This window comes from Vigna unguiculata, chromosome 3 (assembly GCF_037176805.1).
Source record: "Vigna unguiculata cultivar grain cowpea cultivar isolate G323 ecotype 2 chromosome 3, ASM3717680v1, whole genome shotgun sequence".
Lineage (NCBI taxonomy): Eukaryota > Viridiplantae > Streptophyta > Magnoliopsida > Fabales > Fabaceae > Vigna > Vigna unguiculata.
Window position 1 is genome coordinate 27,222,706 of NC_140794.1, and position 13,963 is coordinate 27,236,668.

General features: G+C 35.3%; 1 protein-coding gene across 4 annotated transcripts; it reads left to right on the forward strand.

The window, feature by feature from the left end:
* The first annotated feature begins 6,316 nt into the window (after positions 1-6,316).
* LOC114177699 (uncharacterized) lies at positions 6,317-13,464 on the forward strand. Of its 4 annotated transcripts, none has more exons than XM_028063171.2 (4): positions 6,317-9,429; positions 9,579-9,648; positions 11,079-11,440; positions 12,714-13,464. In XM_028063171.2, exon 1 carries the CDS (start codon positions 6,430-6,432, stop codon positions 9,055-9,057), a length of 2,628 nt encoding a protein of 875 aa, XP_027918972.1. In that variant the 5' UTR covers positions 6,317-6,429; the 3' UTR covers positions 9,058-9,429; positions 9,579-9,648; positions 11,079-11,440; positions 12,714-13,464. The 4 variants fall into 4 exon arrangements, with proteins under 4 accessions (XP_027918972.1, XP_027918974.1, XP_027918971.1 ...); XM_028063173.2 differs by having other exon boundaries at positions 6,317-8,173; positions 8,264-9,429; positions 11,079-13,464; XM_028063170.2 differs by having other exon boundaries at positions 11,079-13,464.
* The last annotated feature ends 499 nt before the right edge of the window (positions 13,465-13,963 follow it).

A 13,963-nucleotide genomic window follows, 5' to 3' on the forward strand; every position in this document is an offset into this window, starting at 1 on the left:
TCTCACTGGACCCATTCATACACGCCGCTACGTGCACACTCACACCGGCAACACTTGTCAACCCAAGCCACAACTCAAGGAATACCACGTGCTTAACCCCTATCCCGAGCCATAACTCAAGGGATATGTTCCGAGCCACAATTGAAGGAACACCAACAAGCCAACCTTTGAGATATCCTAGAAGCATTGTAGACCACGCACCACAAAGCAAGCATAACATCATTCTGCTATAATATTATCGTCTGGTGCTGCTCTCGAGGCACCAGGCGCACTACGCTTCCAGACCGCTTGGCGAGGGACGCGTACCGCCAGATGCAAAGCGCCTCTGATGCCCACTGTCTGCAGGTATCGCCTGGTGGAATGTCCTTCACCGCCAAGCGCTACAAGTCCAATGCCTCTCTAAATTGGCCACTATTGTCTGGCGGTCTAATACCATTGCAAAGCGCTGTATCAAAACCTTCACAGTACTGGTTTAGAGTCAATTAGACCTGTTTCTACTCCTCATTCGATACATCAAGACTTATAATTCACTACCCACTTTATTGGTATCACTTGTCTAGTGGCAAATCCATTATCAAGTCTCCTACTTCCATTTAAGTTCAACCACCCAAGCCTACCAAAAATTATGCCTCCTTAAGGTCAACCTTATTCCTATAGAATATTCGTAATTCACTTATAATTTATGTGCTAGATTCATCTCAAATTTCCATTCACTATTACCCAAGTGTTCACTGCTTCAACCATAATTCCGAATTTGTCGTAGACCATGATCAAGTTTTTGGACTTTCTCCTCATAGCTTGCACACAACCATATTTACACTATGTTATACCTCAGCCTAAGCTAAGTCTCGGAACAATACATACTACAACAGATTAGGCCGTATTCATTCTAGTCCTCCTTTAACTAACCAAACCTACACTTTCCTCACATCACTTTGCTACTAAATCGAATCAATCCTAAGTTTAATCAACTACCCTAGCTCATGCATTAGAGTTCTACCATTAACTATCCAAAAACGTCACCAAATCTATTCTTCCAGTTTCATTTAGGACTGCAACAGAATCCACCCAGTGCCTGCCATCCCAGTCACGCAGTGCAACATCCACTGCGTTGGCGCCTAGCGGAAACGCAAGTACTGTCAGGCGGTGCATGAAAGCCTGGAAACATTTCAGCTTTTCCCTACACCTATAAATGTCCACTAACTCTAAACCACCCTCCAGTAATCTGTTACCCGCTTTCCGCAGTCAATTATTACTACTAGGATTACCTATTCTCCAACCAGAATCGAATTGTACATGATATCAACGCAATTCCAACATCAAACATTAATATTCCCAAAATCCCAATTTGTCAAACCCTAGTATATGCTCATATGATTTCATCCAATTTCATCGCTAATTCCACGAAATTCAAGGGTATATGATGTCTAACCAATCACAAACAATTAAAACATGATTTCTCCCCAATTAGAATCTTCCCAGAACACGAAAACATCAACACCGAACAAAAAAAATGGTCCGCGTTGCCTAGCGGGTGTTCATCACTGCCAAGCAGTTCATCAAAAAACCAAGAAACTAGGTTGATGTGCTTGTGTTGCCTGGCAACACGGCGCTCACCGCCAGGTGGTTCCTCAAAGGAACCTAGAAAACACTAAATTTTGGGATGCGTCGCCTGGCGGGTTACTCGTAACCGCCAGGCAATTTTTGGGAATTTTCCAGAACGCAATTATTCAACAGGAAAGGATGATTCATGCATTTCATACTATATCTCATACAATGATTCACGAAAATAAACATTAACGGCACGAGTTTAGCTCCCCTAACCTGGATTCCTTAGCTTAACTTTGAAATTTGAAGAGCTCCCTTGATCGCCAATGGCTTGCCTTAGTTCTCTTCAATTCCACCTCTATGCTTCACTCACAGCACCAATTTCTCTCTGAATTCTCTCTCAATTTTTCTAGAACAATGACATCCACAAACATTCTCTCTTTCTCCTTAATTGGTCAATAAAAGTTGTCTTAATTGGCAATGATGATAGAAAAACGAAAATGACATTAAGCTAGCTTAATTTGCCATTCAAGATCACTTAGTGGTTGTTTTTCCAGCCCCTCTTGGCTGTCCATTCGGCTAGGGTTTTCTATGCCCTTTCACATTCTTTCCAAAACTAATTTTAGCAAAAAGAAAGTTTACTTTGGTTCTACCAGGGTTCAAACCCAATACCATGTCAATGCCAACTCAATACACAACCATTTAACCAATTCATGTTACGTGATAATTCTTAAAATTATAAAATTATATTATCACTCCACATGATCAATCATATTATTAAAATAATAATAAATCAAACAACACATAAATGACATACATAGGACTTGATCTCAAGTCCTCTCACACAAACAAGTACTCTTAACCACTCAAGCTAATACTTTTCCACATCATACATGTCAAAATTAAATGTCAAAAAGGCTCTCACTACCCGCATTTATTAATTAATTAATTATTTAATTAATTAATTTTCACGAATCTTACACCAATTAATTCTCCGTCTACTTTTAGATCCTAGGAATATATCTAAGGTTGTAACTAGTTATAAAGTCCTGCACTTAAAGCAAGTGATTCATTAAAATACTCGCTAAGGAATCATATTGGAGTTTGATGATTTTAGGCTCTAGATGCTAGGAATGGACTGAGAGTTACATTTAAAGAGCACTCCCAAGACATTGAATGATTTGCGTAAGTAAATAGGCAAGATCATGTAGTGTAGTGGAAGAGGATGAGATGAAATCCAATAATAACATCCATTCCAAAATTTCAAAATACAAAAGCCTAAAAATAAACTACCAATATACTTGGTAAATCCCTGTGGATACGATAACCTCATTTGGTTATACTACAACCAACTTGGTGCACTTACTAATAAGTCACATAGCTGGATAACTCTTTTAAAGTTAGCAACATGATCTCTATAGCAAACCTCAATATCCAATTTATACCTGCAATACCCAAAGCTCGTAAACGTACATATTAGCATATTTTTTAACATTATCATCACAAAAAAGGCACATATTAACATATGTAAACACTAACATATCTGTAGGTTTCTAATAAGATGCATTACATTTGACACACTTAGAACAACCAACTTCTTCAGTTCTTCTTTTACAATAGTTACAGGCTAGAATCCATCCATCATTCCCCAAATTCAACTTCATAGTGGTGGCAACGGTCACACAACATGCTTCCTAAATATGATCAATAAAAACATATAAAAAACATTTAACTTTCCAAGATCAATAATATAATACAATAAAAACTCATTTCATCATACTCACCCTTTTCATGGTTGAAATCTTAGAAACATGCTTTACATTTGCTTTTAAAATTGAATGGTTTCATAGGAATATCGGGAAGTGGTTGTACTTTAATGACAATAGCACCAATAAACAATAGCTTACAAACATGGTCACATACCCGATATTGTCCTCGATTCTTTAGAATTTTTAAATTATGCATGACATAAGTCTCTTTCTCTACCAGCCTACCTTCCTATGCAACTAGATCATCTTCCTTAACCATAGTCAGTATAAGGTCACCCTAAAGCACAAATAAAATCATGTGGAAATTTCAATAAAGTACACATAATTGGTAGACATGAAGTTACAAAAAAATTCATCTACGGTAAGAATATGGGAAATATATATGTACCTTATCATCCATAAGAATCATTTCTAGATGTTTGCCTTCATCCCTATTCTGAACATACCACAACTCATTGATTCTAACCCCAAGTTTAATTGTTTCCCTCTTACCATCAATTTCTTGTATACTATCAAACTTCTTAGCCATTGAAAACAATTGTATACGATACATAACAAAAACAAATATTTATAAACACAATATATGACCAATAAAAATAGAAGAAAAAAAATAAAACCATTAAATCCTACTTGATAAAGAGAGTGAAAGGCACCAACAACAACTAAACAACATTTAAAACATCAGGTAAACACACCAAAATGAAGAAAAAAGGAGAAGAAATCAGGAGAAGCATAATAAGAAAAAAACATCATATAAAAACGAAAAAATATAAGTACAAAAAAAGAACTATACCTGACCTTATGAAAGATGAATGGAAGAAGAAGCAAAACCAAAAGTTAGAAAACCCTAAAAGTTATAAACAAGTTCTTGTTAAATAAAACACACACACGCACACGTACACACATGCACACACACACACACATATTAACATCAATAATAAATTTGTAACAAAATGTGTTGTAAATTTAAATTTTAAGATTGTTAAACATATAGATTTATCTGTCTTTTTACTCAAATGGTGTACTTTTTGTACATAGATTACTAGAACTAATAGGTTTAGAAAAAAATATGAAGTCTACACTAAGTTGTGCTCAACTTACATGACTTCAACATTCATTTTGCAGAAGTTATGAGCTACAAAGACGACTTCATATTTAAAATTTCAAACTCAAAAGTCATGTGCTGCGAAAACCACTTTCAATTTTTTTTAAATTAAAATTCGTGTTTTAGATACGCGACTTCTACTTAATTTTTTATTAATGTGTCAAACCTGTTTTAGGATGATGTTTAAGTTGTTTAGACTGTTTTGAAATGTTACATATCAAATGAAGTCTAGACCATTGTTTAACAAGTTCAAAAAATTAATGTCATTATGTTAAAAAGACTATATTCACTTTTAAAATTTGGAAATCAAAATATATCAAAATTTGAGAAAAGAACATGTAAGTTGAATAAGTAAAAATATACTTACCTCTAATTTAAATTAAGTATAATAAGTATAAGAATTATTAATGTGTTTCTTTTTAATACAATTAACAAAATATTCTTTTAGTTTTGTTAATGATTAAAGTAATTGATTTTTATTAATTATCATATATATTTATTAAATGAAAAATTAACGTTAGTATGCAATATTTGTCTTTTAATAAGTCTTTCACCTTCTTAGTTTACTTTGAGAGTAAGTGAGTTGTTGAGGCACAAGTTTGAAGAAATTGAAAAGAAAAAACACTTAAACGATGAATTAGAGAAAAAAAAATGAAAAACAACAAAATCAACTAACAAAAACCACTTAACCCAAAAAAACATTCAAATACTTAAAAAATTCAATTAAAAACATTTAAAATTTATGAAGGTAATTAGAATTTTATTAAACCTAAATTTTTCAAGCATGAGAGATAAAAAGGAAAAAAAAATAAGGTTTTTTTAAGGTTAAAAATACCTTTTTGGTCCCAATTTTCGTCAAGTTTTTTCAAAAAAGCCCTAATTTTGGTTTTGTGTTCAAATAGGTCCCAATTTTCGTCAATTTTGTTCAATTGGGTCCTTTTTTGCCAACACCGTTTAAATCATTACCGGCCATGAACAGTGACTGCTACGTGTCACTTCGTGATTTTTTTTTGAATTTTTTTTATTTTTATTTTTATTATTTTTAATTTTTTTTAAAATTTTTTAAAATTTTTTTAAAATGTACACGTGTCAACCCAGGAGTGTGCCACGTGTCACTTCGTTGTTTATTTTGATTATTTTGATTTTTTTTAAATTTTTTTAACTTTTTTTTTAAATGTCCACGTGTCAACCCAACAGCGTGTCACGTGTCAAAGTCAATATTCTAAATTCAATTTGGTCCCTATATTTGTTATTTTTGTTCAATTAGGTCCCAATTTTTGTTAACATTAACCAATTTGGTCCCTCTCCAAATTAAAACCAAATTTAATTTTTATATTAAAATTTACATTTTTTATTAAATATTTTTATATAATATATTAAAATTCACATCATTATAACTTTGATATAAAAATTAAATTTGGTCACATCTTCGATAGGGACCAAATTGGTTAATGTTAACAAAAATTGGGACCTAATTGAACAAAATTAATAAATATAAGGACCAAATTGAATATAGAATATTGACTTTGACACGTGGCACACTACTGGGTTGAAACGTGGATATTTAAAAAAAATTCAAAAAAATTCAAAAAAATAAAATATAAAATTCAAAAAAACCACGAAATGACACGTGGCACGCTCCTGGGTTGACACGTGTACATTTAAAAAAAATAAAAATAAAATTAAAATAAAATTAAAATAAAAATAAAAAAATTCAAAAAAACCACGAAGTGACACGAAGCAGTCCCTGTTCATGGCCGTTAATGATTTAAATGGTGTTAGAAAAAAGATCCAATTGAACAAAATGAATAAAAATTGAGACCTATTTAAAAAAAAAATCAAAATTAGGACTTCTTTAAAAAAAAAACAAGTATTTTAAACTTTTTTTAACTCGAGTTCTTGGAATGGAAGGAGGCATTGTTGAGATGAGCTGAGCTAAGCTGGGACGACCTGGCTGCCGTGTTATGTGGCGGCGCTCCCATCTCCATCTCCATCTGCGACCTCCCAATGTCGCCGAAGTTCCACATTTCTCGGCCCCTCTTCTCTCTCTCAAGCGAGACCTCTCTCAATCCCCTCTCCCTAATCATCCTCTCCTTCTCTCACTCCCACTATTCCACTACCAATTCACCCTCCCACACCTCTCACTATCTCTCTCAGTTTCTCCCTCTCGCCGACTCCACCTTCAAACCCCTCAACACAATCACCGCACGTGAACGTCGCCTACTCGTCCTGGGCCTATCCACCGCCATTAAAACCGACCAGGGTTTCGCTCTCAAGGCCTTCTCCCTCCGCTTCTGCCCCTTCCTTCTCGTCAAGATCATGAACTTCTTAGACACCCGCCACGCCGCCTTTGCGTTCTTCAAGCTGGCCTTCGGGAACAATTCCCAGGAGACCGTTCGCTTGAGCTGCGTCGCGGCGCATGTTCTGGCGGCCAAGGGCCTTCCCCTGCTCGCGCAGGACGTCGTTTCCTGGCTCATTGCCAGGGTTGGGGCTGGGAGAGCCAACGAAATATTTGAGTTTATGTGGAACAATCATGCTATGTACGAGTCTGATTTTTCCGTCTTGAATACCCTTTTGCGGGGGTTTCTGAATTTGGGGATGAGTTTTGAGGCGTTGGAGGTTTTGCGTAAGATGAGGGATGTGGGAGTTAGGCCTGGTTTGTCTTCGCTGACTATTCTCATGAGGTTGTTGCTTAGGCTTGGTGATTATGGTAGTGTGTGGAAGGTGTTCAAGGATATGATCCACAGAGGGCCTCGCCCTTCGAATATCACGTTTAGTGTGATGTTGTATGGGTTTTGTAGACAACAGAAGATTGCGACTGCGGAGAGTTTGTTGCATTTGATGCCTAAGTTTATGTGTAGTCCTGATGTTTTTGCGTTTAACATTCTTATTAACGCGTGCTGTGTTAGGGGGAGGACTTCGGTTGCGTTTGATTGGCTAAATTTGATGGTTAGAAGTGGTTGTGAACCGAGTCTCTCTACGTTTAATACCATCATGCATGCACTTTGCCGGGAAGGGAATGTGGGGAGGGCGCAGAAGCTCTTTGATGAGATTCAGGATATGGGAATTGCGCCAAACGCAGCTATGTATAATACACTGATGGATGGGTATTTCAAGGCAAGGGAGGTTAGTCAGGCAAACTTGCTTTATGAAAAGATGAGGACTAAGGGTGTTTCTCCTGATTCTGTGACTTTTAATATTTTGGTTGGGGGGTATTATAAGTATGGGAGAAAAGATGATTGGAACATGTTGTTGAAAGATTTGATTGTATCGGGATTGTTTCCAGATTGTTCACTGTGTGATGTAGCTGTGTCTGTGCTATGTTGGACTGGCAGACTTGATGAGGCCATGGCATTATTGCAAGAATTGCTTGAAAAGGGACTAACTCTTAGTGTTGTTGCCTTTAACTCAGTAATAGGTGCCTATAGCAGGGCAGGTTTAGAAGACAAAGCTTTTGAAGCCTATCGTATTATGGTCTTGGGCGGTTTCACTCCTTCATCGTCCACTTGTAATTCTCTGCTTATGAGTTTGTGTAGGAAAGGATGCTTGCAAGAAGCCAGGATACTTTTGTATGGGATGCTAGAGAAGGGGTTTCCCATCAACAAAGTGGCTTACACGGTGCTTTTGGATGGATATTTCAAGATGAATGATTTGGATGGAGCTCAGTTTCTCTGGAAGGAAATGAAAGAAAGGGGTATATATCCTGATGCTGTTGCCTTTACAGCCTTAATTGACGGGCTTTCAAAAGCAGGTAATGTCGAGGAGGCATATGAAGTGTTCTTAGAAATGTCCGCTATGGGTTTTGTTCCTAATAATTTTGCTTACAATTCTTTGATTAGAGGCCTCTGCGATTGTGGGAGGATGACCGAAGCATTAAAGTTGGAGAAAGAGATGAGGCAAAAAGGCATTCTTTCTGACACCTTCACCTTCAATATTATCATTGATGGTTATTGTAGACGGGGACAAATGCAGTTTGCAACTGGTACATTTCTTGACATGCAACGGGTTGGTTTGCCGCCAGATATTTTCACATTTAACATATTAATTGGAGGGTACTGCAAGGCATTTGACATGGTTGGCGCAGGTCAGATGGTTAATAAAATGTACTCGTGTGGGCTTGACCCAGATATCACAACCTATAATACACGAATGCATGGCTACTGCAGAATGCGAAAAATGAATGAAGCAGTTATCATTTTGGATGAGCTCATCTCCGCTGGCATTGTTCCAGACACAGTGACTTACAACACTATGATGAATGGTATTTGTAGTGATATATTAGATCGAGCTATGATTCTTACTGCCAAATTACTTAAGATAGGTTTTGTTCCAAATGTGATTACAACCAATATGTTGTTGTCACAATTTTGCAAGCAGGGGATGCCTGAGAAGGCATTACTATGGGGTCAAAAATTGTCGGAGTTTTCCTTTGGTTTTGATGAAATCTCATATAGAATACTGGATCAAGCTTACCGTTTGAAACGAGATAACGTTGAACTTGTGAGAGAAACATATGAAAAGGGCCTTTTTATGGATTTCCTCATGTACATCACATTTGACTATTTTTCAAGAAATAAACCTCAGAAGATTGAGAGCAGACTAGAGTTAATTGAAAATCAATTCATTGCTTTGTGAACTTATTATTTCATCTTTCTAGTATCCTTGAAATCTGCAATGATTTTATGTAATCGTGAGAACAGTACATTGGACTCATTCATTGACTACTTGAGCATTACATGAAACAAGTGGTCAAAATACGTTATGTCATATACTGTAAGAAACATTGAGGAATTGATCACCCTTTTTGAAGATGAATATCATTGGTTATTACTACCAATCCTGGAGAGTTTTATGCGTGTTTCTCTATAATGGATAATAACAGCCAATTTTTAGAGGCTGCAAGGGAAGCATAATTTGATTCTATGATCGAGGCCTTGAAAACACTGTCAGTCTAAAATGTGACTGAATCTACTGAACTGCAGGCGATGGAGATTGGAGAGTTGTTTCGTAAGTATAGTAAATCTATTTTTCTTCTCGAGAGTTATGATATCAAATCTTCCTTGTGTATTTTTGTGTCTTGTTTGTAGTATGTGGTGCTAAGTTTGTATTGCACGCTATCTGGATTTAAATTTGATTAGTTTCATTTTTATTTTCAGGCTTGTGTTGATCTGGGAATTAGAACTGAACATTGTTGACAAGTACATCTCTCAAAAGCTTAATCATAAGGTGAAAGCCCAGCTATGATTTTATATTTCTCTTGAATGTCTTGGTGCAGCTCATGTGCCTGCTCTGTTTATTACCTGTCTTGTTACTAAATTATTGCATATAAATATAAAAAAGATATTGATTTTTCTCATTATTAGTGTTTGATAGGGAAAAAAATACTAAAATGAAACTAAATTATCTGACACTGTTAAAAAAATTCTGATCGAATGAGATACTGAAAAAATGGGCTTCTTCTTTAGTTTCCTTGGTGAGAAAAAAGTTTAGCTGGTAATCAATGAACAACAAATTTTTGCATCTTAATTGTCACATAGGTTCATTACAGAGCCAGGGAAAGGCAGACAAATGATTAGGTGAGTTCACACGGTAAATTGAGAGTTTCTTACAATTGTATTTTTTTCTCACCATAAATATATCAAAGTATGCACATTATGATGCTGTACATAAATCTCGCCAATGTAAATTAAGAAAAGACCTTCCTGGACAAGTGTGTACATGTGTGTGAAAGAGAGGGAGAGAGAGTGAACAAAAAGGATTTATTGTTGATATGCTTTTTGTTTTCAGCATGAGGATTTTCCATTTTTACATGCTTTGTTTGGGTCTTGCCTTTGTTGATGTTTTGACCTATTTGGATTTGACTTTTATTAATGCTAATCTTGATGTAAGATGGTTTATTTTAAGTAACCTTTTAAGAGAAAGGGTAGCCTTGGTGCAACAGTTAGAGTTGTTGAAGTGTGACTAGGAGGTCATAGGTTCAATTCATGGAATTAGTCTGTTGCAAGGCTGTCTTCAATCCATAATGTGTCTGGTCATTCCTTCCCCTCACGAGCTTTATAGCTTAGAGTACCAGGTTGTCCTTTTCTTTTTAAAAATTGGTTTTTAAGCTCTATATAATTATCACTGCTATATGTGGCGCACATGCTCCCTCTACACAAACCCATATTCCCTGAAATCTGTCTAAACAAGATTTTTACTTTGAACGTTGCAGTGAGCTGCACATATTAGGCACTAACCATTGTCCTCAGTTCACAATGCATTGAAAATATTATCTTCTTCACAGTTGTCTGTCTGCCTTAAACTCTATATTGTCTCTTTCTTTAGAATTGATAACATGTTAAGAATTTACCAATGGGTCAGGATAATACGTCCTCAACATTTTTCTGTTGTCTAAAATTAGTACTCCCTTTTACATTAATCTGTTCTTAATTGAGTTCAGTCTATATCTAATCACTGAGGCTATATTAAATTTCTGTATTAGCAAATGATGAAAGATCTGCTGGTGAATTTGCAACTTATCCGGTATAGTAAAAGTTTTAAGATCAACTTGAATACTTCCTATCTAAAAGTGAAATTTGCAACAGATTTGCAATATCTAATAGAAGTCCAAGGTATATATCAGAACTAAGTTTCGCTTTGGCCTTTCTACATTACAGATAAATGAAGACAAGGAAACTGAGAAAAATGAGGCCAAAGCCAAGGAGATAATCTTGATGCTCATTGGAGGAGAGTGCATTAAATGAATGATTATCATGAAAGGAAAAAGTTTAGAATCAAACGAGAATACTTGGAATTATGGGGTACTTCTTAGAGGTTGGGAATTGAGCTAGAGGCTACTGTCCCTCCTACTGTTGCAAGGTCAAAGAGGTGAAACTTGGTGTGGGCTTCAAGTGATATGTTTAAGAAACTTAAATTCAAAAGAAAAAAAGAGAAGAGGAAGAAGCTTCCATGATAAAATAGCTGGAATCTGGATTGACCATGATGCAACAACGTAACTGTCATGAAAGGTAAAGAAAAGGTAAGAAATAAAGGGAATGTCCAGAAAAAGCCTTATGGGATGGTGGAGTCAAATATTATTGAGCTTCTTTCTGACTTCTTTTGGGACAATTCAATTATGGTCTTAATATTTTTGGTCCTATCATTTGTCTTGATTTTGGTTTTGGTCCCTATACTTAATAAGTTTGATTTGTGGTCCTTATAGTTTTACAAGTTTAGGTTTTGCATCTAGTTTGGATAAACTTCTCAATTAGAATTTATTGGTGAAGAAAAATGGGATTAAACTTCTTCCATATTCCATAAGAAAAATAAATTCGTGCCTCACAATTTTTATAGAAGCTCTCGCATCCAACTTTTCCAAAAATTGAGGTTCATTATTTGATTTAAACTTGTAGAAATTCAGTTCGCTTACTTTTATTTTCTTCTCTCATAACTGCTTATTAGAAGTTCATCAAACAAGACCTTGGTACCTAGTTTTATTTATTCTTATAGTTTTTTCTACTTGGGTTTTGGTCTCTCGAGTACACCAGACATTGGTCCAAATGGTTGTACCCTACAAGACATCTTTTGGCATACTGTTTGTAGTAGGGACCAAACGAAATTTTTGAAAGAATAAGTACCAACAACTTAATTTTTAAAGTATACGGATCAAAAACCAAAATTAAAGTGATTCATACCAAAAATGTATTTAAACCTTCAATTATATTTGAAGATGTTCGCCATGTTTGTTAGTGAAAGAGCATGCTACTGCGAGCATTACACAGAAATATGCTCGTGTTGGAGCCTTTCTTGGGTTTGAAGAAAGGAACCTGGAATGTAGTTCTATATTTAGCAGGAGGAAATGGAAACTTCTGTCATTGGCATGTTGAATTGGCAATACTTGCTAGAATACTAAAGAAATAAGTCATAAAAGAAAAGTTGTCTAAGTTTAGGTTCGCCCAGCTTCTCCATTTTGGGAGATTTTGTAGAAAAGTAATTGAATTATTTATTTACCCTCAACCCCTTTCTTGATCACACGTCTCAATTTATTTCGCATTCTTTCATAATGAGGCATTTGTGCTATCTGTGCCCTGCCATCACACTTTGGTTGGGATTTGTTGGATATGGGGCCAAGAATAGAATATTCGATATCTGGGTGTTTCCTAAATTAGCAGAGCAAATATTCTGATTAATTTTACAACTTTAATTAAGGGAGTTGTATCCTCAGTTTTATATGGTAGTTTTTTTTATTTATTGGTTAATTGAAAATGACATAATCATGAGTTACTCTACTAAATACTTCATATGATGCCTAGGTGAAAGCGGCACTAGTTGTTGTCAACACTGATTGCCTGACCAGAGTTGTTCTCCAAATAGATTCTGCAACTTTAGAACCCCACATATTATGACCATTTCTGTGACTTCTGTCGCATACTCAATAGTCTAGCACATGCTGGACTGTTAATCTCATTTTTTGTGCTCTCATAAGTTCGGCCTATGCCCTCGTGGAGATTGTTCGTGTGAACTTGCAATATCAGCATGCAGTTGGCGAACAACAAAAGTTTATGACTAATTAATGTCATTTGGGTTCGTTTTTTTTTTCTCTTTCAACTCTTTTTTATTGTTCTCACTAATAGTTGAATAAGGTTATTTGTGATTGGCCCTCTCAACCTGCAAAGACCATTTCTAAAATATGAATCTTTTGAAATTTGATGTCACGTTCGAAGGCCTTTACTGGCTACGGTTACAGCTATTGACTGAAACAATTGTGTTACTAATTTTGTTTAAGTATGACAATGATGTGCCAATATTGGTCAATGCTGGTGAATAGCAGGTGAATCCATTGTTGAAGATTAGTCTTTAGGAATCGATGTTAGATATGATGTCTACTTGGTTTGGCTGCTTACTAAAGCTTGCATATTGATAGCAGAGAATGGCCATGGTTCTTGTTCGGAAGGCTTTGTTTAACATGTATGACACATATCTAATTGATTAATTATAATATGTTGTATTGTGTTGAATATATCTATATAAATGTGATCTGCCATTCCATTTTCTATGTTCAAATTCTATGATTAATTTTTGTTTTACTTTCAAGTAAGGGCCTTTTCTGATACATGAAAAAGGTTTGCAGTCTTGTAAATGGGCTTTAATTTGAACTATAAAATGCTTGGTTAAGCTTTTGGGAGGGAGAGAATATGTATTTTAATTTGACCTCAATATCTATTTTAAATACAAGAATCTTTAAACTATTATTATTACTCAAATGTTTATATTGAAGAACTTGTAGTCAATGAGTTATTTTTATATTGCCTTAAGCTACATATTTTATCACTTAATTATTATTTTACAACATAAGTTTGCTTTTGAGAATTTGTTGTTAAAGTGTGTCATTTCGCAATGTCACCTATCTGCTACGTTTTTAATATAATGAATTGTCATCGAGAAAAGTTTTAAAAAATGAAAGCAATGTCTAAGTGGCATCCATAACAAAATGTTTTGATTTTTGTTTTTTTTTTTGACATGCCATTGCTTTGCTAGAAAGTAGTATTTTGACTCATGTAAT